This window comes from Eumetopias jubatus, unplaced genomic scaffold (assembly GCF_037043125.1).
Source record: "Eumetopias jubatus isolate StellerSeaLion01/CBP00866 unplaced genomic scaffold, mEumJub1_p1.0 scaffold_12, whole genome shotgun sequence".
Classification (NCBI taxonomy): Eukaryota; Metazoa; Chordata; class Mammalia; order Carnivora; family Otariidae; genus Eumetopias; species Eumetopias jubatus.
This window is the reverse complement of record NW_028274818.1, coordinates 28,883,353-28,910,772: the sequence shown is the minus strand read 5'-3', so window position 1 is coordinate 28,910,772 and position 27,420 is coordinate 28,883,353. Positions and strand designations below refer to the sequence as shown.

The following is a 27,420-nucleotide window of genomic DNA, read 5'->3' as shown; positions in this document are numbered from 1 at the left end:
CACAGAGGGAAGAGAGGCTTCCAGGGGCTCCGTGAAACCCCATAGACAAGGAGGAGCCAGCTTGGACCCAGCATGGGTGACTCGGCTTCCCTACACCTTGAGCCCTTGAAAGGGGCTGGTGACAAGTTATGGCTAGGATGGCCATAATGACGGCTACGTGCGCGCCCCACTTCCCATGCACCAAGCGCTCCTCCAGTTTCCAGACACACTATCTCATTAGCCTTGCTCACAATCCCCATTTTTCACGGGAAGGGAAACTCGGGCACAGAGAAGGGGGCAACTCGCCCAGAGTCACGGAGCCCTGGGAAGTGGTGGGATCAGAATTTGATGGGAGAAAGCGAGACTCTGGCTTCAGAGCATGGAGTCTCCGGCGGGAAGGGATGGATGCCAAGGCAAGCAGCCCCCGGAGAATCCCTCACCCTCTCCTGGCTTTTCCTCCTCAAAAGTGGGTTTATCATGTGAATGCATTTCATGACCTGAGCTTGTTAGGAGAGAAAATCTGATGACAGGAGGATGGTGAGGGCGACGGGTGAGCAGAGCTTGGAGGTCATTTCCCTGAGCACATACACGGGGCACCAAGAGATCCGCCAGGTAAGAGGTGTGCCCAGAGCAGGGGGAGGTGGGAACCTCGTGGAGACGGTGGTGTCTGGGGGATTGCAGGGGACAGTGCAGGGCGGAATCAGGGTGTCTGGTGGCACAGGTCAACCTGCTGCAGCCTCACCCAGCTCCTGAGTATGGCTCTTGGCCATACTCACTCCCTCCCTCAGTGTTTGGTCCGGCTCCCGCTGCACGGCGAGCACAAGAGTGACAGAGTCATGAATGAATCACGGGGGAAGTGTGCATACCTCTCTGCACCTTGCCACTTGCTTGCGAACCCATCACGGCGTGCCTCTGCGCACGCGTCCGTGGTCCCTCTGTTGTCTGGGACCGTCACGGGGGAAGCACAGCACGAGGCCCAGAGCCCATGCCGTTGTCTGTCGGATTCGGAAGGGCCCCTGCCTTGGACTGATGACCTAGGTATGCCCCTGCACCCTGACCGTCATCTGCTCTCTCCTTGGCGAGGAGGACAGGACAGGGCCTGTCTCTGTCTCTTCACTTAGGGACAAATGCCCCAGGCCCCGTGCAGACCAGCTATCTGCGGGGCTCCCACCTGAAGGCAGCACCCAGGTCACCCTGCAGTGTTCTTGTTCGGGTGATAGGGACCTCGCCTGGGTTCCACAGAGTCAGAGCAGGGGAAGCCCTGTGTGGGGACAGTGTCTGGGGCACTCACAGGGTCTTCCCTAAACACTGGGTGACTCCAGGAGAAAAGAGATACATGGGACCTGGGCTCGGGGAGGCTCAGAGTAAGACAGCAAGGCTGCCTCCGTGTCCCCTTCAGAGACACCACTCCTGCTAGGGCAGAGGGATGATCACAAGGACCCTGGTGGGAAAGGAGGTGCAGGAAGCAGGACCCAGGACCACACCGTCAGTCCCTCTTGCTGCTCCAAGGAGAGGATGAGACAGGAGGTGGAGCCCCCATGGGGATTTGGCAGTTGGAAAATTCTGGAGTTTCCGTTCTGGATTCCATGCCCCTCTCTCTGGTAGCGGGGAGGGTGGGGCTACAGTGGATCTCCAGGAGACAATGGTGGGAGCCCTCTGTGGGCCTAAGGCCCTGTATTCCACCTCCTGCCTTTTGGCCACTTACAGAGGCCCTTCTCATTCCCCACCAGAAGCCCTTGGATTCTGTGATAACCGGGGCTCTTCAAACACACAACGCCAGCCCTTCCTTCTAGGGCTTTCTGTGTGCTCTTCCCTCTTCCCATCCCTGACCCCTGGCCTTGACTTTCTTCTTCTCATCTTCTGAGACTTGATGTAGAAACCTTTTCCTCTAGAAAGCCCTCCTGCTCACCAATGCCATGTGGGGTGGCTCTTGTCTGTGCTTCCCCAGCACCTTCTGCCCTGCCTGCTGTGACATGAGCTGGGATCTTCTGTTGCCCGCCCCTCTCCCACTGGGCTCTGAGCTCCACTAGGGCAGGGATGTGCCTATTTAAATCACAGCATCACCTATGTCTGACACAGCACCTAGCACATATTTGGTGCTCAGAAGACATTTATTGGATGGATGGATGGATGGATGGATAAGAAATGAGGCCAAGACCCCAGGCTAAGCCCCTCCTCATTGCCCAGGGACCATATCCTTTCCATCTCTGTGTCCTGGCCATCTATCACAGTGCTTGGCACGTGGCACAGGATAAGTGGGTCTATATTGTCTCTTGAGAGTCACAGGGGTGATGCCCGCAGGTACAGACAAAGGGAACGCAGTGTAGTATTAGAAGCATAACAGTGGTATAGCTGTTACAGGAGGGTCCAGGGTGTTCAGAGCAAAGAGAAATCAATCACTCTGCGTGGAAGAGTATGGGAAGACTTCCCAGGGACAGTGGGGCTCCCTTTGGTGGATGACAAATGGAGAATTGAGGGAAGACCTTCCAGGCAGAGGGAGCAGCTGGAGCAGAGTCATGGCGGCACCACGTTCAGGGGGTTCCTCTAGGGAGCTGTTGAGTTAGGTGCTCTCCCATCCCACATCGTTTCCCTTCTGCCACCTGGGCTCAATGCCACCATGCTGTCTTCTTCAACTCAGGGACCCTGTGGGCCCCGGTTTGCGCTCAAGCCCTAGAGGACTTGCAAATGGCGGGACCAGCCCATGCCTCTCAGCAGCTCATCTCTGCCTGAAAAGCTACCTGATGAAACCAGCCCTCTTTCTTCCCTCATCAGCTCCCTGCCCCTCAGATGCCTGCTTCCTAGTCCCCTGCCAGGAAGAGAAAGAAAACAGGCCCATCCAAAAAGGCCTCCATTGTTCCCAAGGAGTGACTCACACAGGAACAGGAACGCTTGTCCCCGCACTCAGTGCTTGCCCCCAGTGGGCCTCAAAGTGACTCACAGCAGCTCCCATCACAAGCCCTTCTGCTGTCGTGAGGCCTGGGCCCTGAGTAAGCCCGTGCCTCCCTGGGGGCCAGCCACCCTCTCCCCTCCCCAAGCAGGTAAGTTCGGCAGTTCCCAGGGGCCTGCGTCCCTGAGGGTCTGCTCTCGGCCCTGATTCGCTGTGAGACAGGCTCTCACCTCAGTTTCCCTCGCTCTGAAGGCGAGCTGACAGACAAGGCATGCGATGCGTGCTGGCTTTTATTATCGGCATGCGTGGGCATGTGGGGGTACAAGCACGAACAACAGCTCCCAGCCAGGCCAGCTCCTGGTTTCCAGACCCAAGTCTGCCTCCCGTGCCCAGGAGGGCCCCAGAAGCTGGAGGCGAGCAGGGCGGGCACAGAGCGAGGATCTCTGGTGAAGGGGAACTGCTGCCCCTACTTCCAGCGCCCGGTGACCTTGGCCTTCCCGCGGGTCTTGGAGCTGCAAAAGAAGCAGGGCCCAGTCAGAAGCGGGACCCAGGCCAGGGCAGCGGGTCTCCACAAGGAGGAGCCTGAGGGGGTTGATGCAGAGGGCTGAGAGGGGCAGCCTGGAGCTGCCTCCAGATGTACAGTAGGGCAGCAGGCTGGAGGGAGTACTTGGGGGCCCTGCACTCCATTCCCCACTGAGCAGTGACCATGGGGAAGCCCAAGGCTGAAGCAGGCTGTGCCCTGAAGGGGAGGGGGCAGGGGTGGGAGCCAGAGCCCTCAGAGGAGGAGTGGGATGGCTGGAACACAGGGAAGGACGGGGCAGGGCTGGGTGTTGGAAGGACCTAGAAACTCACACTTTCTGGTTATCATTGATCCTGTTTCGGAGAACATTGATCTGTAAGTGGGAAAGACAGAGTAACTTTGGAGCTCATTGACTCAGGTCCCAGGTGGCTGGGAGTGAGGGAGAAGCCGCCTTAACACAGTTGTGGAGGAGGAGGGAGGAGGAGGGGAAGGAGGGAGGGGAGGGAGGGGGAGGGGAGGGAGGGGAGGGAAGGGGAGGAGAGGGAGGGAGGAGGAAGAAGAGGGAGGGGAGGGAGGAGGAGAGGTGGAGAGGAGGCCAGGCAGCAAAGCTGTGAGGGTCAGACCGGTTAGAGATCCAAAAGGGCCCGGGTCCCACACGCAGAAGCTGAGGAGAGGCTTCCTGACCACCCCACCGGCCTGTCACTGTGGGGGTCCCAGAGCCAAGGAGGGTTCTGGACAAGGGTGGCATAAAGAGGCCTTCTGAGAAGCTGGTGCAAGGCTGGGCCTCAGGAAGCCCTCCAAACAGCCCCAGCCCGGCCCGAGACACCCCCCTCCCCAGGCACTCCTACCCAGTTGCTCAAGAGGGGCAGCACCCCCATGGGCCACACCCACAGTTCACCGCCCTGTATTTCGGCCAAATCTAAGCCCGGCAGGCCAGTTGCAGAATTAAATATGGAACCAGGGGAAAAGAGGAAGGCCCAGGCCTAGAGAGGCTGTAATCGTAGCTAATAGCTACCGAGCACTTAGTGGGGTACCTGGCATTTTCTGTTCCGTTATGAGCAGTTTCCCAAATATTAGCCCATAGGATTACCGTGAGGTATAACTTGATACATGTAAAAGTGCGCGAACAGTGCTTGGAACACGTTTTTACTGTTATTATTACTACTGTTACCTCTGTAACCGTCACAAGAGCCCTGTGAAATAGGGCCTGCCGGCATCCTTGTCATTTAGATAGGAAACAGAAACAAGGCAAAGTAAGTGACTTGCCCAGGGTCACACAGCCGGTAAGGGGCAGAGCTAGCTACAGAACCCAGGCAGTGTGGCTCCAAAGTCCACGCTCACTGTCACTGCACAAAATTGCCTCTCTGCTGCCACAGGGGCCTGAGCTGTGCTCAGAGGAGGGGCCCATCGCATGGGAGATGCAGGAAAAGCAGGCCCCAAAAGGGAAGCTGGACTCCTCGAGGCAGAAGGGCTCTGGGGAAGTGTGCAGGACCTGTGCCGGCTGAGCCGATCCTTGCCGGCTGTCTGTACACCTGGGACCCTCAAGGCTGTGAGCCTGAGGCTCAGCTGGCTGTGCCCACACCAGGGCCTCAGGGTATATAGGGAGGTGAAGGGGCTACATCTCTGGTGAGGCCTCCTCTCCACTGGGAGGCCTGGCTCTGTGCATCCTGCTCCTCCCATCTGGCTCAGTGCATCTGAGCTGCTGCCTCAAGGCCTTCAGGGACAGAAGGCAGGGAGCTCCCCCCCGCCCAGGGCTGGAACCCCAGAAATGGGTCTTTGCTCAGCCCCAGCCAGTGATCCATCAGACTTCTCCAACAAGCTGTAGCCCAGTGGTGGACGTGCAGCCTTGTCAGGGACAAGACACCCGGGCAGGTGTGTGAGTTGGCGTGGGTGATGAATGACAGGGACCGGGGAAAGGGGCCTGACTGGCAGCAGCAGTGCGGGACGGGATCAAACCAGGAGGAGCATGGGATGGGGGAGGGGAGCAGTGAGCAGGCTCACTTCGTATTTCTGCTGCTTGAACTTCTCCTGCAGGTCGAACTTCTCTGCCTCCAGGTTGTAGATGCTCTGCCATAGCTCCTTGGCCTTCTCCCTGCACCGGTCAGAGTGGGGATGAGGGGGAGGGATAGGGAACAATAAGGAAGGGCCTTTATCCCAAATCTGACCCAGCCCCCAGAGGCCCCAGCCCTCCCTCCCACCTCCAGGCCTGCTAATGGGACCCCCAGCCCACCTGGCTCAGCATGGGGCCCAGATGGCAGTGCCCAGTGCTTAGGAACAGGTACCACGGCCCGCTAGGGCAGAGTTCAGGGGGAAGAGGGAAAAGCCCTTCTAGCACTATAGAGCATAGTCCAATCCCCCTTCCCACCACGTGGATGCAGGTGGGTAAGGAGAAGCTCAGAGGGGTGAGGTGCCTGTTTGGTTCTCTTTCCCTATTCCCTGGAGGCAAAGCACTGAGATGGCCTGACCGGCTCCCTCCCAACTCCCACCGGAACAGTCTTTGGAAAAAAATATGTGGTGTGGCAGCGCCCCCTGGTGGTGCATGTGGAGAATGTGCCCTCTGCCCCGCCTGCCCTCCCCACGCAGACATAAGCAATGCCCTGGGCACCGCCAGCCCCCACCTCAGCTGATCTTCATTCAGGTGATCGATGGCCAGCACCTTCCTCCTCTCGGCCAGAATCTTCTTCTTCTTCTCCCTCTCTGTCTGCCTCTTCCCGCTTTTCCGCTCCGTCTGGAGAGGGTGATAAGCAGGGGGGCGTTGGCGAGAGAACACAACCCCCCTCTCCCCTAACCCTCCCCAAACCCAACAGGGAGTAAGGCAAGGCGTGCAGAAGGACCAGGTCCTAACCCTCTTCTTCCTGAGACACCCACGCCATCAGCTGCAGGGATTTCCAGGAGAAACTGAGGCAGGGGCGAGGAGGGCCATTGCAGTCCTGCATTCCTTTGCCTCTCCAAATTCTTCCGTCTCTCTCCCGGCTCCCTCCTCCCACTTACACATTCTCCACACTCCTCCCCTCCAACTAGGCACCCTCCCCTCCCAGGGAGCCCCCAAAACCATGAGGAGGAAGAGGGTTAGAGGTTTTTGTACCCACCTGGGCCTGCAGAGCCAGGACACCATGAGAGAGAGGCCCAGAGAGAAAGAACGAGACCCGGACAGAGACACAGAGAGAGAGCAGAGCACAAGGCCGAAGGCAAAGGCAGAGAGACAGGGGAGAGGAGAAGGTGATTCAGATGCGGCTGTAGGCCACCTTGTTTATTAGGACGGGAGTCTGGGGGTGAGGCACGGACTGTTTTGAGAGCAGGGCCACGCCAGAAGTCTGGCTGGATGGTCGCTGTGGGGGCGGAGGCAGGCAGCCGGGTCTGGTTCTGAGCTGGGGACTTTAGAAATCTAAGAAAATGTTCTGATCTCTCCACTGCATAGAGAAAATCAATGTTTTATTTCCTCTCCTCCCTTGAGAACGGAGTACCTAGCAGGAGTGGGGCACAAAAACTAGGAGCTGAGGGAGTCCGCAGGAATAAACCATCTCACAGCTGTGTAGGACACAGATGCTTGCCACGGGAGCCCATCTGATCTCCCAGCAGGCAGGGCAGACAACATTAAAGCGACTTTACAGATGAGCTAGCTGAGGCTCTGAGCTTGCCCGAGGCCACACAGCGGTACCAGAGCTCTGATTCTAGGCACAGGGCTCTTCCAGATGCGCCAGCCAGCTTGGGGGCCCCCCGGGCACCGCTGACACGGGGGGGGGCGGGGAGACCTCTGCCTGCAGCCCCCACCCCAGCAGGCCCCTCCTGGGGAAAGCCACAGTCAGGCAGAGAGCGGGGGGGGGGGGCAGGAGGAGGCTTCGGTCTCACACACAGGTGGGAATTTCCTCCTGGGATCCGACTTGAAGTCTGTGGACACCCCACTCCTCCCCATATGCCAGGACGCCCTGAAGACAGTTGCTGCTCCCTGACCTACCTTCTGGATGTAGCCCCCGAAGTGCATCATGTTGGACAAAGCCTTCTTCTTCCGGGCTTCATCCTCGGCCTTCCTCCTGTTCTCCTCCTCTTCTCGTCGGGCTCTCTCTTCCTGGTTTCCACGTGGGGTGGGGGCGAGGGGGGGAGGAAGAGAGCAAATCAGGGGTGGGGGCACAAACCCCTGACACTGGGCTGAAGTCCGTGGTCTTTCTGGGCCGTTTGAGTGGCGCTTTCTCTCCTCCAGGCAAGAAGCCCCCTGAGGGGAGCCCCCAGCACAGGGCCCGGCACACGGGAGCTTGAAGACTTTTGCTGATGAAGGAGGGAAGAATGATTCCCAGGTGTGGCTCCCGTCCCCACCTCAGGCAGGGAGCCCCACCACAGGAGGCCTGGTGCCCTGGATCCACCTCCAGCAGCAATACAGGAAGAGGGCCATGGGCCCTTCCGTTCCCAGGGAGCTGGCACAGGGCCGGGAGGAGGGCTGGAGAGGACCTGCTTGAGTTATAATGGAAGTTTTGTACCTTTCGGCCCTTCCATCCATTTTGCCCGCCTCCACCTGCTGCCTCTGGCAACCACCAGTCTGTTCTCTGTATCTATGAGCTTGGTGTTTTGGTTTTGGTTTTGTTTCATTTTAGATTCCACATATAAGTGAAATCCTACGGTATCTGTCCTTCACTGTCTGACTTATTTCACTTAGCATAATACCCTCAAGGTCCATCCATGTTCTCACAAATGGCAAGATTTCCTTCTTTTTTATGGCTACTATTCCTCTGTGTGTGTGTGTGTGTGTGTGTGTGCACATTTTCTTTATCCATTCCTCCATTGACGGACACATGGCTTGCTTCCATGTCTTTGCTACTCTAAAGAAGCCTACAGTGAATGGGGCACAGATATCTTTCCGAATTCGTGGTTTCATCTTCGGGTAAATACCCAGACATGGAACTGCTGGACGGAGGGTCTTATAAAATAGTAAGTCCGGGAGGACCCAGAGATTTCTGTCTTGTTTACTGTGTATCATCAGAATCCAAACAATGCCCAGCACCCCACCAGGGGCTCGTGGACTGAATCAGTGTGTATGAAGAGAGAGGGGCCTGGGGGGTCTGGAAGGAGCGGGAAGCGCAGTGGGGGGGTCTGTGGGCCTCGGACTAGGGGTCACTCACAGCCAGGCGAGTCTGCCGCTCCTTCTCCCGCTCATTCCGGATGCGCTGCTGTTCGGCCCGCTCGGCCCGCCGCTTCTCCTGTGGGGAGAGAGGCCAAGCCTGCCTAGTGTGTGCACAGGGAAGAGGTGTCATCCGAGGTGCCGGGACCAAGTGGGGAAAGCGGTGGCAGGAGAGCCCACGGGGGATGTTCCCCTCCGAGTCTCAGGGCAGGGCAGGCCCTGCCTCCGAGGGCTCCCGCTCTCAGCCACCTCTGTGGGCGTGGACGCAGACAGCCCCTCGACAGGTCCAAAGGCCCTGGCTAAATAAAGACAGGCCACAGCGGGCATGTGCGGAGGTTCCTACACTGACCATCACTCATCATGGGGTTGTCCTCAACGATCTGACAAATGTCAGGCGGGCTTCTCCCGTCTCCCCTGAGTGCCATGCCCCTGGCCCCATGCTGGCCCCGGCCCCTGCTGCGTGTTCACCGACAGATGGCCGAATCCTCAGCGGGGGGCCAGCCGGAGCGGCACAGCTGTGTGCCAACACGGCAGCGAGTGTGGTGGGGAGGAAAACAAAGGAATCAAAATAACCTCCCCTCCCCCCAGCAGAGGCCACATCACCCTCCCTGCGTTAGTGGGGGGAGCTGGGTCCAGTGGGAGGAAGGCAGGGCCCGAGGTGGGACGACAGCCAACTGACCGGTCATCCCACAGCCAGAGCCCAGGGCACCCAGAGACAATCAGCAGCTCCAGCTGCCAAGCACCATCCAGTCTGATGGGGAGGGAAGCGGGGACCCGAGAAACCACAGCGCAGGGCCTCCAGAGCGGCTCCAGGCCGCAGGGATCCTGAGGGAGAGCCCACTTCTCCTACAGGGTCAGGGGCCCCAGGGAAGGCTGCCCGGAGGAGGTGGGGCCTAACACAGAGGGCGGAGGACAGAGTGCACAGCCTCTGGGGGGCATTTCCATGGGAGACTAGACACCCACAATCCTGTCTTTGAGTGAGATGAGCTCCTCCTCCTCTTTCTTCCTGTTCTCAAAGTGAGCCTCGATCAGCGTCTGTAGTTCATTCAGGTCCTTTTCCATGCGCTTCCGGTGGATGTCCTGCAAATGCACAGCAGGCTCAGGGCTGCCGCACCCACGGGTCCAGAGGACAGCGGCTGGGTAGGGAGCACCCTCCGCAAAGCAGAAGGGATGGGCAGGCTGGGGGCCTGGCCCGGGAAGGGGCCGCGGTGGCCTGAACCCAGGATCATGCCCGGCCAGGCCTGTGCCGAACACCATCCCACCTGCCACGTCACCCCCCGCCAGGCCCCCAGGCCTCCTCAGGGCCTCCGCTCTCCCCACAGACACACTCACATCAAAGTCTACTCTCTCCCCATCGGGGATTTTGGGCGGCACCAAGTTGGGCATGAATAGCCTGTTGGAGAGAAGAGGAGGGAATCCGTGAATGTCATCCCCTCCGTGGCCCCAGGGGACTGTGGGTGCCCTGGGCAGGCAGGGCCCTTCCCCTTCCTGCGGAAGCGGGGCTACAGTAGTGAAGCCACACGACCGTCAAGGACAGCAACCTCGCACCCGGGGTCACCAGACTCACACGTGCCCTCTCGCTTCAGCCTCCCCCTACACCCGCGACGTAGGACCGCCCATCTCGCCAAAGACACCTGAGGCTCAGAGAGGTAGGGACCTGCTCAAAACCACACAGCTAGGAAGCAGAGAAGCTACGACACATGTGGCCGACCCCACAGGATCTCCCATGAGCCCTGGAGTCCTGTGGTTTGGTCCCCGCCCCAACGCATGCTTGCTTTGTGACACCAGGTCCAGTGGGCTCTGGTCCTCAGTTTCCCCATTTGCCCTCAGGTCTGGGCGGGGCTGAAATGAGATACTGCAGTGGCCACTCAAGTGGCCAGGAAAGGGAAAGGCTCTGGACAAATGAGCAGAGCTGGGATTATCTCCGGGGCTGGTTTCAGGAGGTCCCGTGGAAACAGGGAGAAGCCTGAGAGTGTGGGCAGATATGCCATCCGCCAACAGGTTGAGCATCGCAGAAAGGGAAACCCTAGTTGGCCACCCCCTCCCACCCCTGCTCCCCCCTCCCCCAACACCCACAGCTTGCAGGTGCTTTCACATGTGTGGCACCAAGCCACCCTGCCCCGCCCCTCTGTGACACTGTGAGAACACCTAGGCTGGCACAGTGTCATTACTTGGCTCCCCCAGATTTTCTTTCTTTTATTTTTTTTAAGATTTTTATTTATTTGACTGGCTGCTCGCTGCCGGTCCAGCCACCCAGATGGAAACCACTGGAGCAGAGGTAGGGAACCCAGCTGGGGGTGGGGATGGGGGTGAAATTCACTCTCCCAGCCAGAGCAGGAGGAGGAGGTGATGGTGGACCTCACAGGACAGACCACCCCTTCCCCATCGCGGGCTGCCCTGTGCTTGTCCGCGGCAGTGCCTCCCAGAGTGCAGTCGGCCGGCTCGTGGCTGTGCATCACTTTTCCTAACGGTGCAAAGGCAATGGTGGGAAAGGTGCTGAGACCCAAGCAGGAATCAGGCAGTGGCACCAAACCAGTACCACTAATGATCACTGTGTGCTTCCCCACGCTACATCCCCCGGGGGGAAGCCAGCTTTACTGGAGATGAAACAGCAGGGAGTCTTCTATTAAGCACACATTGGGCTCATCGGCTGTCTGCCAAAGTGAGAGGGAATGCGGCACCACTAGCCGCTTTTTTCATGGTGTGTCTTTTTTTTTTTTTAAAGATTTTATTTATTTGACAGAGAGACACAGCGAGAGAGGGAACACAAGCAGCGGGAGTGGGAGAGGGAGAAGCAGGCTTCCTGCCGAGCAGGGAACCCAATGCAGGACTCGATCCCAGGACCCTGAGACCACGACCTGAGCCGAAGGCAGATGCTTAACTGACTGAGCCACCCAGGCGTCCCTCCCCCAGATTTTCTTCCCTCTTCCCTCAGGTGCCAAGTGAGCTACAGAGGAAGGTGTTCCAGCCTTGGGATAGGAGAGGGCATCTGTCCAGGGCCGCAACTAGTCCACCCCTTTCCTCTAGATGAACACAGTGCTGTCCACGACATGGTACGCAATTGGTAATGGAGTGTGGGTGGACTTCAGTCCCTGCTCTCCCTCAGGCCGACTCTTGTGCAGTACACAACCTGTACAACCAGGCCTGTGCTTGCCACACCCCCCAGCCCATGACCACTGGGCCATACTGCACTTCTGTCCTGCCCCTCAGGGCTTCACCACAGGTGTGTCCCACTCACCTGGGCTTTGGTTTGGACTCCTCCACTGGGCCATCTGGAGAGAAGCACAGATCCACAGGGTCAGGAGGCCCCAGATCTGGTCCCAGCTCTGCCCCTGATGAGCTGGGCACCCATGGGCCTCCATTTCCCCTCTGCACAGTGAATTCCTTCTAGCCCCGGGGGTCCCTGGTTCCAGAAGCATCATGAAGAATTCAAGCAGCAGGGTCACAGACCCCACACTTGCTCTCCCATAGCAGCTCCCAGGGGGTACATCTCAGGGCACAGCTGGGTCCTAACAGGAAGCACACACTCCCAGAGTGAAATTTCCAAGACCTTTCTCATTCGCCAATTCTGGGCAAGGCAGCTTTGCTTTCCAGTGAGGAAGGGTCCCACGGCACCGTCCCAGGGGATCCTGGCGTCAGGGTCCTCACCCAGGTCTCGGGCTCCTTGGGTGCTCCCTGGACTTCCTGACCTCCAGGAGGGAAGCTGATGGGCAAGACCCAGCTGGCTCCTCCCCTCCTGAGACGTGACTGGGACCACTGCACCCTTTCCAAAGCCTGCCACATGACAAGGACCACCACAGTGACCCACCACATGGACCGTCTATGTCTTGGGATTCCATCCCACAGACACCACACGTTACAAGTGATTTTGCCTGAGTTCCAGGAGGCTTGTATGTGTAGATGACTTCTGGGGGCCCTGCCCAGATTGGGGACTGGACCTTGGTCCCCTCTCCCACAGGGCACTACCTAGGCAACTTCTCTGGAATGAGGGGGACAGAGATTTGGAGCCCAACACCCAAAACCTGCATGGTCACCAACTTCTGTCCTCCCCTCCCCTGAGCTCCTCCTCGCCCACCTCCCTGGAGGAAGCCCTGTGGTCAGTCTCCCCCCAAAGCTGCTTATAGGGGTTCCCTTGACACCCCAATACCTCTCTCCTGATGTCCAACAATCCTTACCTTCAGCTTCTTTAGCCTCCCCTTCTTGTCCATCTCCTAAACAGAACACGAGACATCAATAAGGTCCTTGTTCTAGGCTCAAGTCCCCCTGCCAAGAGTCTTCCCCGCACACGGGTCCTAACCAAAGTGCACCCTGCCGCCTCCCGTGGTCAGGGGATGTCTATTCACGCACATGCCTCTGGGCCCAAGGCTCTGCTTGACATGAAAGGAGCACACAGTCAAGGTCAATGACCGGACCATTGGCAGCTGAATCCCAGCCCAGGCAAGATGTGCGGCTGCGCAGGCTGGAACGCGGCTTCCAGGTGCATTTCCTAGCACCATAGGAGTGCCTCTGGGGGGGCTCCTGCCACGTCCCGAAGCCCCAGGACAAAGCCCCTCACACCCTCATCCCAGACAGACCCTTACCTTCTGCATTGGTCTCCTCCGCCTCAGCCTCACCTTCAGCCTCTTCTGCTGCCGCCTCTTCCTGCTCTGGAGAAGCGAGCCAGACACAGTGAACACCCAGGCCCCTACTTAGGCTAGCAGGCAGAACCCAGATCAGAGAAGGCTGGGGACGGAAGTTAGCAACATCCAGGATCCAGATGAATTTTGGGGTCACCGATATGAATGGCAAGGGGCTGCTCAGTTCTGGGTTTAAACCAGAAGTTGGCAAACTATGGCCCAAGGGCCAAACCTGGCCTCCAGACTGTTCTGGTAATAAAGTTTTATGGGAACACAGCCACATCCATCCATGTAGATACTGCCTATAGCTGCCTTTGCCTTACTACAGCAGAGTTCAGTAGTTGCAACAGATACTGTGTGGCCCACGAAGCCTAAAATATTTCTATCTGCTCCTTTACAGAAAATGTTTGCTGACCCTGGTCAACCATGACAGAAGGGCATGATCAGGCCTGTGAAGAGTCCTTTTGTTCTAAACTTGCCTCTCCCGGAGTTTGGGGACTGGAAGTGGGCCTTTCTGAGCATGGAGACCTGTTCTCTACCTGAAAGCCACTGGGAGGGCTAGAAGTCTGAGGTAGGAGTGTGTTAGGGTGTGGTAGGTGCTGCGGGTACCAGCGGAGAAGGGCTTGCAAGCCGGGCAAGGCTCATTGCTGGGGGCGGGGGAGGTCTGGTGGCTAATAGCTGTTTCTGCCCTGCTTAGCGCCTTTCCCCAACAGCCCCCCTGGAAATACAACTCCACCCCATTCCCCAACTTTCCACCCCAAATGTTCCATCTGACACCACAGGATGGATCCTGCTTAAGGTGCACTGTTGGGAAAGCTCCTGCCCTGAACTCAGGAACTCTAGGGACCCTTTAGCTGTATCTAAAAGAAACCAAACCAGCAAGACTGTGGGTGGGTGGATGAGATGCCCACCCTGTAGACATTTGTACTGTGCAGAGAGTTGGTAGGATTTTTCTATTTTCATCCCTCTGCTTGGTAGGATATGGACCCCACCCAAGTCAGGCACTTGGAGTAGACAGATAAGACAGGATGTGGCCCGGCACGTGGCTCTGCCTGTAGGAGGTGTTTGGGAATGCTCACTGACGGATGCGCTGACATGTGGCGGCCTCCTGGCAGAGGGAGAAGAAAAAGCCTCAGGGCGGGAGGGAGAGGGGCTGTCACGAAAGAAACACCGGCCACCAGTCACTCTGCCTGCCTGATGCTCTCTGTTCTTTTTTCCTAGGTCTGGGTCTGGGGATGCCTCTTCTTTGATCCCCACAGGATCCTTACCTCAAAGAAGATCCTTCCAGAAGGGGTGAGAGTAGAAGGCTGGCCAGCAAGAGTGTGGCCAGTTTTGGGGTCCTCTTCAGGCCATGTTGTTAACCCCTCCCCCATCCCATCTAATGTTTCACTTCTCTGTGGAATACCCCCCATCCGCATCCAGTGGTCAGGTAACACACCACTGAGGCGCTCCCAGCCTCCCCAGACCACCCACTGCATCTTGGGACCTGACTATGAGAAAGCGCTTACTAAACTTTAGCCCAAGTCTGTCCCCCTTGCCCTAGTCCTATCCTCAGGCCTGGGAACAAGTCCAAGCCCCCCGCCCCCCCGCCCCCACCCCACAGCAGGGCACATTTGAAGGCTGACGTCATGTCCTTTCTGCTCTGGCTATTTCCAGTTCCCCCAGCTGCTCTTCAGATAACTTTGTCCCCAGACCCCTCACGCCCTGGCCACCCTGCCTGGGTGCTGTCCAGCTCAGAGGGAGGGCCCAGTGTGTGCAGCAGGGGCAGAGAAAGCCCACTCATTCCAGACATTAGTCCCCCTCTGTGGCCACATTCAGAGCAGGCTGGGGGTCAAGCCAGCCCGGGGCCTTCCCACCACCACCCAGCCCAGGAGGAAGATCAGGAGCCAGGGAAAGAAGCAGTGGTCTGGCCCCTCTGAGGCTGGGAGGAAGTGACTGACCCACACCTGCCCCCCCCCCGCTCCCGCCCCCGCCCCCCCCCCCGCCCCGCCCCAGAACAGGGCCAGGCTCAGGACAGCAGGGGGCAGAAAGCACAGGAAAGTAAAAGTTGTACTACCGTCTTCGTCCTCTCTCCAGTCCTCCTCTTCTGGGAGTCAGGGGGTGACCGCAGCAAAGGGGAGAAGCGACACGGGTTAGTCTGGGAGCAGAAGCGCGGGAACAGGAGCCCGGGACAGAGCATGGTTTTGAGCGTGAGCTTTGGACTTAAGCTCCAGTTCCGATTCCTGATTCACCACGTCTAGCAACTTGGGCAACTCCCTTCTCAGCAGCTTCCCAGGTGCCTTGTCAGTAGAATGGAAATAATCATCCTCCCTTCTCCGTCGACGTAAGGATGAAATGATCTACCGTGCATGCAGCACCTAGCTGTTACCTGGCACTTGGGAGTCATTCAGTAAGGGGTAACTGGCCGTTCCCGGCTCTGCTTCCAGACACGGAGACAGAGGCCCCGAAGAGCAGAGTGGGAACAATGCACTGCCATCAAGTTTCTCCCATGTTCCCACCCTGAATGAGCCTCTCTGATATCCCACAGAACATCCCCAGTTTCCAGGAGCCACAGTTGTGAAAGCCCCACTGGAGAGCACGGCACAGGGCAGATGTACCTGGTCTGGCTGAAGGGAGTAGCCCCCGTCAAAGGAAGGCACAGCATTATAACACTGAGGGAACAGACCAGTACACAGTCTGCAAATACCTGCCCAAAGGAAGAGCTTACAGCAATTGGTACAACAACAAGCTGTTGTCCATTCTGTAGGCTCAGTGGCCATCCATTTAGACCTTGCTCCTTCTTGGCCATTTATAGCCAGGGACTTAGCTAGGTGGGAGGCAGGTGGAGTCCATTCGTTGCAAGCAAGGCAGATGCTACATGGAGTTCAGTCCACCGTCGCCGCAGAGAATTATTTTGTTAATTCACAGCCAAAGCCTACTGTGTGTAGAAGGCAGATTAGTCCCAAATTCCAAGGTCTGTATCTCAAATACCACCCCCTAAAATTCACGAGCCGGCAAGTCCTCCAAAGCAGAGGAAAATTCACCGTATCGAGAGTGTATGCAGGGAACACAACAAAAAAGTGGAGCCAGCTAGATTTTTGATTCAAAAAATATTTCGGAGAGCTTCTGACATAATTTGGTGTTCCTTGAAAACCAAAGTGACTCCAGTGGCCCCTCTCAGTTTCCCCCGTGAGTTGCTCTGGTGTCTACTCTTTGGCCAGGCACCCTAGAATAGACTTAAATGTGTGAGAGGCTCCTCGTTTTCCCCAGAAGGCATGAGGAAGAAGGGGGAGAGCTACTGAAGTGCTTGGCTCTCTCCCTAGACCTTCAGGGAGCCCCTTCTCCTGATGTCCACACGCTGTGTGCTGAAATGATACTTCTAAGAATTTGCTGAGCCTCTAAGGGGCAGGATGAAACCCGCCTGGGGCGCAGAAGCCTGAGGGGACTGAGGGCTATTCTGGGCCCCTTGAGGGGCTGGGTGGGGACTGGCGTGAGGCCTCTTAGTCGCTTCCACGTGTCAAGCACTCAGGAAGAGAGGAAGGTTAGGGTGTTCTTTCACTGGGATATGAGGCATAAAGCTGAGGAAAGAATTGTGAGAACAGATCAGAGTAGGAATGGGTCTATGGGTCAAAATGGACTTTCGAAAGATAATGATGTCTTCATGCTTATCTAAAATGTTCCAGAGGGGCGCTTGGGTGGCGCAGTCAGTTAACCCTCCAGCTCTGGGTTCCAGCTCAAGTCATGATCTCAGGGATTGAGCGCAGCGTTGGGCTCCATGCTCACTGGGGAATCTGCTTGTCTCTCCCCCTCCCCCTCTCCCCTTCCCTCTCGTGCTCGCTCTCTCTCTCAAATAAATAAATAAAATCTTTTTTAAAATGTTTCAGATAACTGAACACTTCCATAATCTCATTTGAAAAACGATGAAGCTGAATGTTTTTAGGGTTGATAACGGTGTCATGGTTATGTTTTTCTTTAAACAGTGCTTATCTTTTAGAGGTGCCTACTGAACTTTAAGCATGAAATGATATGAAGTCTGGGGATGATTTGGGATGTCTGCTCTGAAATAACTGAGGGGAGATGAAGCATAGATGAAAAAAGATTGGCCATAGTTGATGATTGTTAAAGCCAGATGCTGGGCACTTGGAGAAGCGGGGCAGGGGGTGCGTAATTCTATTTTTGCTACTTGTACATGCATTAATTTTCCATGGTTGAAAAAAATTAGAGAAAAAAATTTTTAAAAAATAATTAATTGGAAAAAGTGGTGATTCTGTGTGAACAAAATGATGGACAGTCAACAACAGGTTTAAACCTTTTGCTTAAGACCTGAGCAACCAAGGCTAGGACTGATTCCCATTAAGGAGCCGTGGATCTTGGCTCAGGTAGGAGTGAGGGGCAGTGACAGGATGCTGGATTCCCGGGGTCTCTCTTCTCTGGCCCTCCCTCCGCCCGAGCTCCGTACCTTCCACAGCTTCTTCTGCTCAGGAGAGAAGACCACGGCCGCAAGAGAGGAGACAAGAGGTGGGTCAGTTTCCAGCCAGGCTGCCCTTCATCCAAATGAGTACACAAGAGTGTGCTTACCTTCCTGCTCCCTGCCGTGCAAAAGATGTTGTCAGTAACACCCCACACGCACCCCATATGCACACACTAGCCTTTCCCCGAAGATAAGTCCATTCCTTATTTCCCTCATTGCCTCGTGGAGCTCACCCTCCTAGGCCCACCTACAAAGGCACCCCAGTCTTCTCATCCAGGGCCTCCGGCCACAGTCCCCAGCAAACCTCTGCTTGGTCTCTCCAGCATCTGCCCACTTAACAACTCTCTCCCTGCCCTGAGCTTTGCCAGGCTGTACCCTAGAACACCCTTCCCTCACCCTTCTCTCCCTATCCAAATCCGACGCAGGTAAGCCTGACTACCCCAGCCCCCACTGCTCTCCCCCTCCTTAGAGCTCCTGCGCTACCCACAGCCCACCCTCCAAGCCCGGCCTGTCTTGGCTGATTACTTCCAATATTTGACATCTTAACATCCCATAGGAGAGCAAATTCCATGAGGGTAGGAGCTCTGTATCCTGATATCCTGATACCTCTGCATCCTCCCTGGTGAGCATCACCCTCTAGGAGATCATTGTTAGATTGGCTGCCAGTGTCCCACCCCCAGGGTGTCCCCAAGAGCGGTGGACAGGGCACTTTGGGAGGAATATGGTTCCAAGGTGAAGTACTAACAGTGAATTCTGATTTGGGTTTTATGGGGTATGATCAGCTCTGTGGCTGCGGGACAGTCACTGAACGTCTCTGGATCCGTTTTCAGGAGACACACCTTCTAAGCTCTTCTGCCTCCTAGTCTCCTGGCCAGCTGACCCTGGGAGCTGGGCTTTCTTTATTTCCAAAAGTCTCCCAGCCTGTGGTCAGCCCAGGATCCGCAGCTCAGAGGCCAGATCCCCAGAACGGGCACAGCTGCTCCCCTCCCCATCCCAGCTGGCTTCTGGGCCAGGTGTGAGGGGCGGGATAGGGAAGGGGCCAGCACCCCAGACAGGATGCTCCAGATACTCACTCCTCGTACTCTTCCGCCACCTCTTCCATGTCAGACATGGTCTCTGCTCTCCCTCCAGAAAGAGAAAAATGTCAGTATGGGCAGAAGGGGAAGCCCGTCCTCCCCAGCCCCAGGCTACCACCCCGAGAGGCCCTGGGTGGGGGGGTGGCTGGTGAAGCTAGCCCGCCCCTCCTCAGCCCTGTGACCTGCAGTGAGGAGCCTGCGTCCTCCTCTGTCAGGGGAGGATGGTAACCCCCACATCACCGCAAGGGCAACCAGCCGATGCCCATTTCACTCCTTGCCCCTCAACAGGCAGAGGAATGTCCAAAGGACATTTTGGAATGTCCTGTTCTGGTGCAAATCACTGTAACTCTCAAAACAACGTATCTATAGTTTCTCAACCTTTCCAGCCCACAACCTTGCCAGGCATTCAGGCAGCAAAGCTGTGCAGCCCCCCTCCATGGGGTCTGCTCATCACCGCACAAAGTTCCCCCCGGGCGGTTGGTTCAACGGACCGTGGCACATCCATAGCATGGACTATGTCTCGGCAATGAAAAGGAATAAACCAGTGGTACGCGAGACACCTTGGGTGAATCTCCAGGGAATTACCCTCACGGAGGAGGAAGGGCCAATTCACATGATTTCACTTATGTAACATTCTTGACATGGCAAAATTATAGAAGTGGAGACTAGACTGGTGCTTGTCGAGGGTTGTGTGGGGGGTGGAAGAAGGCGAGGGAAGGTGGGCATGGTGATGAAAGGCACACAGGAGGGGCACCTGGCTGGCTCAGTCCATGGAGCAGGCCACTCTTGATCTTTGGATGTTGAGCTCAAGCCCCACCTTGGGTGTAGAGAATACTTAAAAATTTTTAAAAAGACACACAGGACTTTTGTGGTTTTAGAACGGTCTAGTGTCTTGAGTGTGGTGATGAGCACATGAGCCTACACAGGTTAAAACCATAGAGAATTTCACATACACCTGGTCTAAGTAGAGGTGGGGAAGTCTGCGTAAGGCTATGGTTTGTAGCGAAGTCCATGTCCTAGTTGTGATCCGTACCACAGATGTGCACATGTACCGTTGAGGGGACTGGGCAAAGTGTACACGGGACCCGTATCATCTCAGGACTGCACATTAAACTACCGCTGATCAATACAAATTCCAATTAAAGAATGTTTGCCCAGGGAACTCAATCTGAGATACTCCTTTAACTGGGATAGGAAAGGACAATTCGAATCCTCTTCCATCAGCTTGCTGAGTGTGTTTGGGCAAGTCTTTGTTCAACACCTCTGAACCACGGAGATAGAGCATACGCATCCTGGCTGCTCAGGGATCTTTATGAGGAGTAAGTGGACATTAAGGAAAGTGGAAGGCACGAGGCAATGTCAGGCTTTATTGTATTTCCATGCAATTACAGGGAGAGGCGAGACAAATCCGGATGTGAATCCTGGCTCCATCTCACATTTGCCTGTGACCTCCTTCCCCCTCAGTCCCCTCTTCTGTGAAATGGCTCCTCCTCTGGGGTGGCTGTGGGGCTCAGAGCTAATAAAGTACCTGGCCCGGAGCAGACCCCTGATGAATACCTATTATAACCCAACCCTCCTGGGCCACAGCAACGCATGGCCCAGGGGCGCCATTCACACTGGCTGAGAGGTGAACGGCGCCCCCCAGAGCTGGGCAGCATGAAAGCTGTCCATCTGCCCGAGCGAGGAGAGGGGTAAGGTGGTGTGAGGGCGGCCGCCTCAGTGAGGCTTCTCGAGTGCCCCTGCCTGCTTTCCCACCAGCAGCCAGCATGCCAGCCACCAACTTCTGACCCAAGCCACAGGGACAGGACCACAGAGCACCGCTTACCACCCTCTCCACCTCTCCCTGCACATTCTTCTGGAGTGGCGCCCCAGGCACCCACCTGAGGACACCCAGTGACAGTCCCTGCTCTGGCGGGGTGGGGTGATGTCTGCTGCTAGGCAGCCACTTTCAGGCTGAGGGACTCTGAAGGGGCCTCTGCTCGCGACTGCCCCTCTGAGTGGAGAACTCCCCCAGACCCAGTGCCCACGGCAGCCTCACACTGGCCGCTCATCTGAACCTGCTCCAGAGATGTCCGGTCCTGCTGGGTTCAGGACGAGCGCGCCTGTAGCCAGGCAGGGCCCTCCCCAGCTCTCTCTGCAGGAGTAGGGTGGGGGCAGGGAGGGAGGGTTTACGTAGAGCTTTGGACAGAAACTCTGAGCTACGGTTTGGCTCCCCTGGGATGGGGGTGGGCGAGAAGAAGAGATGGCAGACGTGAATGGTGTCATGCAGGAGGATGGATCCTCACTGTGCTGAAGAAAGACCCAAACTCCAGAGCATCTCCAAATGGGTCTTCGGATGAGAGTGGCCAAAGAGAATAGCCCCCTAACCCCAGATATGCACTGTCCCAAGCCCCAGGGCAGTAGCCAGGACTAGCACCCTGGGAGGAGTCTGTCACCTCAGGGAGGACCGAGAAGTTTCTCAGGGGAGCTGTGCATGCCAGCATGGGGCATGTGGCCGCTAGCTTTCTCTCCTCTCCTGCCCTGCCCCCCCACCAGCTCAGAGCCACCGGCCATGGCTCGGGGTCTCAGAGGAAGAAAGAGCAGCTTGGAGCCCTCTCCCTGCTCCTGGGAGCACCATCCAACTCCTAAAAATAGCGAGGATGGAGAGCAGGGAAGGGCTTGAATTCACCCAAGAGGAGGCATCCAAGCCAATGGCCCAAAGGCAAGAGAGATGAAGTGGCAGGGGATGGGCTGAGGTTACAGCTTTGGAATGAGACCCAGTCAGGACCCTGGCAAGGCGAGGAATGAGAATGTGCAAAGCAGCTGTGTCCTCACACCCAGACCCTCACCTGCTTCCACAGACCGCTTTCTAGCCAAACTCCCTCACAGCCAAGAGATCAGGGTCACCTTCCTGGGGGAGTAAGTCAAAAACAATACAAGGCAGAAAGAACAATGGCCATAAGGTCAAAAGATCTGGATGTAGGGGTGCCTGGCTGACTCAGCCCGTAGACCGGGAGACTCTTGACCTTGGGGTCGTGAGTTCAAGCCCCACATTTGGCATAGAGATTACTTTAAAAAAAAAAAAAGGTCTCGGTTTAAAACCCAGTTTTTGCTGTGTGACCTTAGCTAAGTCATTTAATCTCTCTAGGCTTCAATTAGCTTATCTATAAAATAGACGAGCTTCAAGCTCCCGTCTTGCAGAAACAAGTCTCTGAGTCTCTGAGGAATGTAGGCCCCATCCCTCAGCTCTTGTCCCCAGCAACCAGCTGGACTCCTCCCAAGCCTGCAGCTGTCAGCCCACCAGGAGAGCTAGGGGACAGGGTTGAGGGGGGCCAGTGGGTAACCCAAGCTGCTCAGAGGACCTGCCCTGTGAGACTGGGGTCAGAGAAGGAATTCTGGAGGTCAGGTGGCTTCCCAACTGCACAGGGCCCGGAATGTGCTTTGAAATTCCTTACACTCCGGGCAATCACTCCCGTAGACATTTGCTCCGCCTGCCCAGGAGAAGCTGAAAATCAAGGGAATAAGACCTTCTCTGTCACTCCCAGACCCAGTGCAAGGTCTGTCCCTCCAGGGCATGTCAGGATGAGGTGGGGCAAGCGTCACACTCGCAGAGACCCTGGGGGCAGGGGGCAGCTAGACTCTGACCCCGGTGCTGGGCTCACAGCCCATGAGAGGACCTTGTGGTGGGGTCTCTCCCCCTCAGCCCCCCAAATGCTGCTTGGCAGTGCTTTCTCTCTGCAGAGGGAGGTGGTGCTGGCTCTGGAAGTCAGACGAACGTCTCCTGTCTGCTTGCAGAGCTGCTCCAGAGGTCCCTGCCTGCCTCTGCACGTGTACTCTTTCTCAACGCTTCCAAGACAGTTGCTGACTTGCTAGAGATGAGAATTTGACCACCAGGCCCTCTTGTGACTGATACGACCGCAGTCTTGCTCTGCTCTAAATCCAGAAGGACCTGCCTGGAAAGGTTCAGGGGGCCCTGGGCCTGGAGGTGAGGGCTGGGGCCAAGCAATCTGGGGGACACCCTGTTGCTTAGCGCCTCATTGTCTTCAGAGCAGGCAGAGGCCTGGCGATTATCTCGTCCATTCTACAGAAATTGAGGCCCAGGGAGGAAAAGGTAGTCACCCAAGACTTTCCAGCTACACAGTATCTTTAGTGGCAGGTCTGGGACTCAGATCCAAGGCTCTAACTGCTAACAGAGGGTCGCTGCTGCCCTACTGCGCCAGTCTTGCAGTCTGATCCCTGCGACACCTCCTCTAAAGTGTGTCCTCTTCTCGGAGGGAACATGGACCGCCAGCAACTCTGACATCCCCGCAGTGTGGACGCAAGCAGACTCTGGTAAAGGTGCCAGGCTGCAAGACATCTTCCCTCTCCTCTCTGCTCTGCCCATTTCGAGCCGTGCCCGAGTCTTACCTCAAACCAGGAGCTGCCGACAGATCCCGAGGTATCTGCTCAGCCTCAGCAGGGACTGGGTGAGGGCAGGAGATGGAGAGGGCTTTAAGCAGGCCTGTGGGCTGGGGCCCTGTAAGCCAAGCCCTGCGGTGGGAGGGATGTGCAGCCAGAGACGTGGCGGGGGCGTGGGGGGTGCTGGCTGCTATTTTGGCAGGTGCCGGGGACAGGGCTAAAGGGACATGCAACCCACGCCATATAAGCCCATGTGGTTGTCCAGCTGCTCAGATAAGCTATTTAAAACCAGAGCAGATACGCAGGCAAGAGAGGAGGGAGCAGGCATGGAACAGAAACCAGCTATCCCTCTTAAGAATCCTGATAAAGCAGATGCCAGAGGCCCAGGCCTGGGAAGACAGGCTGGGAGCAGGGCTGGGTGGCAGACGGCAACCTCCGAGACACTTCATGAGTCTCTGGGCCAGGGCGGTCTGGTGGGCAGAGGGAAGGGCTTATCTGCAGCTACACAGTAAATGATGCTGTGGGGAAAGACGTCTTCCAGGCTACTGGCTGTTTCTACTGGGTTGAGCAGGCAGGCTCGGCAGGCCTCAGTGAGGACTTCTGCAAAGTGGGTCCGCTCCATGCCCCCTGGAGCCATGTGACAAGCCCTCCTCACTGGGAAGGAACTAAAACTGCTCCAGGGGGTCAGACACAAGGTAGAACTTCTAATCAGGAATGATGGTTCTCCTCAGACAGGCAGGTGGGTTGTTTGAAGGGGCCATGAGGACCGCTGAAGTTCATCCCCCTAAGGCTTGAAGATGAAGGAATACAGGACCACAATCTGCTAAACCTACTAGATTGTAAGATCCGTAGGCCAGGATCCAGGGGTTTTGTGGTTGGCTTGCATGTCCACAGCCCCTAGCACAGTGCCCAAGACATCCTGGGGCTCAATACAGGATGGAAATTGGGGGCGGAAAGCAAGTCCGAGCTGACTCTCCCCTTCAATGTCTCTGAGTCTCCAAGGCCTCTCCCCTACCTCTGAAGAAGGAACATCCCTCCTCTGGGCCAGGCCCACTCCTCCCGTGTGCCCCTGAGCTCTGAACCCCCCGGCCCTTCCAGATCTTGCCCATCAGTGATGTGCACTCTTGTCTGTTTCTCCGTGCGTGAAGAAAGCCAGTCTCCCCCTTTCCTGGCCTCCTCCCCCCACCTGACCATGTATCCAAGCCTCCCAGTCCCGGACTCTCTTCTCAGTCCTGCTGCCTTGGGAGCTACTCTGCTGTGCCCACCGCCACCGTTCTTGAGAGAATGTGGAATTTCCACTTGCGGCTCCCCAACTCTGCTGTCATACTCTTGCCCCATCAACTCAGCTGAAACTGTCCCCTCCATGGTCCCCAGTGGCCTCAGAGCCCAGTGGTCTGATGCCCCGCCTCTAGGCTTATCCCGCCATGAGCCCCTCTAGGCGGCCAGCAGAGCTGTGGCAGGGCGAGCCGAGGTCACGGGCCTGCCAGACAGCATCCTGGGGGAGCAGGGGGCATGGGCCAGCAGAGAGGAGGTGGGGGGGCAGGCGGGGGGAGCAGACTGACAGAGGAACAGGGAGCAGCCAGGCTGTCCCTGAGGGGAGGGGGAAAGGCATTATGGTGCTGCTCTCCTATCTAGCCCACCGGGGCCCAGCCTTGCTTTGTGTCCTGGCCTGGAATCTCCTGGGATCTAGGGATTGCTTGTCTTAGGCCTTCCCTTCACTTGAGCCACTTTCAGTGGGTTACTGTTCCTTGTAAGCCCAACAGTCCTTCAAAAAGGCCATAATTTGTTTGCGCAGATGCTTGGGAGAGGCACCTGAGCACCTAAATCACCAAGCCCCCCCCCCCGAAAAAATCCAGTAGGTTCTTGGCGCTCATGGACCATGTGAGGCTTTTACTAACTGTTCTAAAGCAGGGATTTAATTCGGAGAAGCAGGGGGACAGGCAGGCAGTGAGAAAATCCAGCTGCTTTCCAGCAGCCACACCTTGACACGGCAGGGCTGCTCCCAGTCTGTCGTGGGTGCCCTGTCCTTACCCAGAGTTTTACTGGAAGAAGCATATACTGGAACACTGCTTGCAACTTTAAGGACCCACAAGAGAGCAGGGCATGTGTGGGGCCCCAAGGATACTAGGGCAGAAGAGTCGACCAGGCAAGGGGTGGTAGGTGTGTGGGTAGGGGGCCTTCTCTCTCCAGAGGGGGCTCAATGTCACCTCCCCCAAGAGTCCTCCCCTGCCCACTGAGCCACCCAGTCACCAGCATGCTGCACTCTGTCCTCACACCCGTCCCCAGCTGAAATCATCTTGTGCATGTAATTGTCTCCTTGTCGGGTGGCTGTCCCCCTGCCAGGAATGAGGTCAGGGCCTCTTTGTGGGGGAAGGGAAGAAGGGAGGCATGAATGCAAAGGACAGGGAGTCACGGGGGTCATGTCCCCCAACACTCTACCCTGCGGCCTGTCCTTGATGGTCACCCCAGGGAGGATGTGCAGGCGTGAAGCGTTTCAACACCCCGAGGAAGTAGCCGCCAGGATCCCCCAGACACCCCAGCCCAAGCCAGCCCCCTCCGCCCCCACCCAGGCCTCCACTCTGGAGGAGGGTTTCTGGGAGCCTCTCCCAAGAAAGATCTATGTGAGGACAGTTCTGCCTGCAGAACAAATTCACCTGGCAGGAGACTTCCCAAACTTGAGAACATGAGCATCCAAAAATCCTAGGTCCTTGTTTGAACCTTGAGTCCAGCAGGTCCTTTGAGTCTCTGGGCAACGCTGGTTTTGTCCTCAAAATTCTGGAGGTGGAGCTCTTGCAAAAGCTTCCGCCCTTGGGCGAGTAAGTGGGGTGCAGGACGGGCCCTCCAGGTCCCACTATCCCTAGCTCAGTGCAGGCTCGGGACCAGCCACCGGCTGCAGATGGGCCAGCCTGGGATCACTGGGAGGTCTGCGCAGATGAGGCCCTGAGCGCCTTCTGTCCCCTGGACCAAAGGACCCAAGACAGGAGCCCTCATTCATAAGCACAGAGGCTGGGACAAGGCTGGTAGTCCCTGGCTGGTGTGTCAGCGCCCACAAGCTTGGGGAACTAAGGCCTGGTGATGCCCTTAAGGGCTGTGTTCTGAGAAACCCTGGGGTTTTCCAGGTATGCCTGGGGACAGAGAACAAAGTGGAAGCAGGGAGGGCTCTGCACTTCTCCCACCCTCCCTCCCCAGCTGGTTCTGGGTAAAACCAGAGCAGTCAGGAAGAAGAGTTCTAATCAAATTCAAATGGGGAAAGAAAAATAGGTGTGTGTGTGTATATAGTGTATGTGTAATGTGTGTGTAGTATAGAGTACATAAACTGTGTGTGATATAGATTGGATATCCATATATGTATATATACACACACGTGTGTACACACACACACACATATTTTTTTTAAATTACAGCATTAAGGGGTTTGACAGAGCACCAGACAGACTGAGCTTGGTTTGTCCAAGATGCTCAGAAAGCTCAGCCTTCTCCAAGCTCACATGGGCCACGACACTGGGGGTGGCGAGGACAGGCTGTTGGGAGACCGCGCTGGGGAAGCGTGGCGGAGGCGTGGCACTGTAGTCCCAGCCCCCCCCCCCCCCCCCCCGCCAAGCCACTAAGCTAGGACCGGGTGGCCGCGCACCTCAACGTTGAGGAAAAGTGGGGCTGCAGGGAAAACGACAGCTGACCCCCCCATCCAGTCACAACAATCCTCCTCACACACCGCAGACAACCCTGCTCAAAAGCAAGTCCTCCAGGAAGGAATCCATTCTTAAGGTCTTGTTAGTCACACCTGAGAGTGAATGAGTTTATCAGCTCTTTCCTGAGAACAGCTTTTTCAGAAAGAGGGTGAAGGGGTGCACAAAATGGCACCGAGCTCCTGGCCGAGCAGCAGGCCAAGGAAGCGAGAGGCAAAGGAAGCAGGGAGACAGGGCACACGGAAGACGCAGGGCAGCGCCTGGACAATCTGGCCCGATGGGCCTCAGCAAGCTGAAGGCAGGCCCCAGGGACTGAAGTGTGTGGCTCCAGGCCTCAGTGAGGGAGAGACATCACAGGCACATGGAGGCACACTCCAGGGGGAATCTTGGAGTTCTCCAGAGACAGCACCGCCCTGCCCCTGGACGTGAGCAGGGCCCGGAAGCCACCTCCAGACAGGACATGGAGGCCACACGGTGCTGATGAGAGCTGGTGCTGCACCCCCGCTGTGCCTGCAGTGGGACGAGAAGGGGCCGGGGCACACCCGCCCCCAGACGCTAGACTGGGAAGGAGGTGGCTGAGTCTCCCTGACACTCCTGGCTCCAGGTCCAGAGGCAGAGAGGGAGCAGGGTTGAGAGACAGGGATGCTGCTGGTGGCAGGGCCTAGCCTGAGGGAGGGCCCCTGAGATGCAGACTTGCAGGTCCATCCTGGCAGGGCTCG

The 27,420-nt window shown here is 56.9% G+C and overlaps 1 protein-coding gene across 19 annotated transcripts; it reads right to left on the bottom strand.

Annotated features, from left to right (window-relative positions):
- Positions 1 to 3,332: 3,332 nt before the first annotated feature.
- Positions 3,333 to 18,679, bottom strand: TNNT2 (troponin T2, cardiac type). 19 transcript variants are annotated; one of them, XM_088017212.1, is made up of 17 exons: positions 18,636 to 18,679; positions 17,670 to 17,680; positions 17,551 to 17,562; positions 15,169 to 15,195; positions 14,582 to 14,602; positions 13,077 to 13,142; positions 12,672 to 12,707; positions 11,735 to 11,768; positions 10,154 to 10,156; positions 9,829 to 9,889; positions 9,460 to 9,576; positions 8,498 to 8,575; positions 7,342 to 7,452; positions 6,005 to 6,114; positions 5,388 to 5,478; positions 3,719 to 3,759; positions 3,333 to 3,378 (listed from the first exon to the last, which is right to left on the bottom strand). In XM_088017212.1, the coding sequence occupies exons 1-17, from the start codon at positions 18,671 to 18,673 to the stop codon at positions 3,333 to 3,335; spliced, it is 903 nt and encodes a 300-aa protein (XP_087873338.1). In that variant the 5' UTR covers positions 18,674 to 18,679. The 19 variants fall into 19 exon arrangements, with proteins under 19 accessions (XP_087873338.1, XP_087873331.1, XP_027975992.2 ...); XM_088017205.1 differs by lacking the exons at positions 10,154 to 10,156; positions 14,582 to 14,602 and adding an exon at positions 6,476 to 6,481 and having other exon boundaries at positions 9,454 to 9,576; positions 15,169 to 15,198; positions 17,551 to 17,565; positions 18,636 to 18,673; XM_028120191.2 differs by lacking the exons at positions 10,154 to 10,156; positions 14,582 to 14,602 and adding an exon at positions 6,476 to 6,481 and having other exon boundaries at positions 15,169 to 15,198; positions 17,551 to 17,565; positions 18,636 to 18,673.
- Between the last annotated feature and the right edge of the window lie 8,741 nt (positions 18,680 to 27,420).

Excerpts from the sequence above, each read along its gene's own strand:
- TNNT2 (XM_028120190.2), bottom strand. The coding sequence starts at position 18,673 with ATGTCTGACATGGAAGAGGTGGCGGAAGAGTACGAGGA. Across the intron at positions 9,890-11,734 it reads GAGTCCAAACCAAAGCCCAG|GCTATTCATGCCCAACTTGG; the intron begins GTGAGTGGGACA and ends TCTCTCCAACAG. Across the intron at positions 3,379-3,718 it reads ATCAATGATAACCAGAAAGT|CTCCAAGACCCGCGGGAAGG; the intron begins GTGAGTTTCTAG and ends CTTCTTTTGCAG.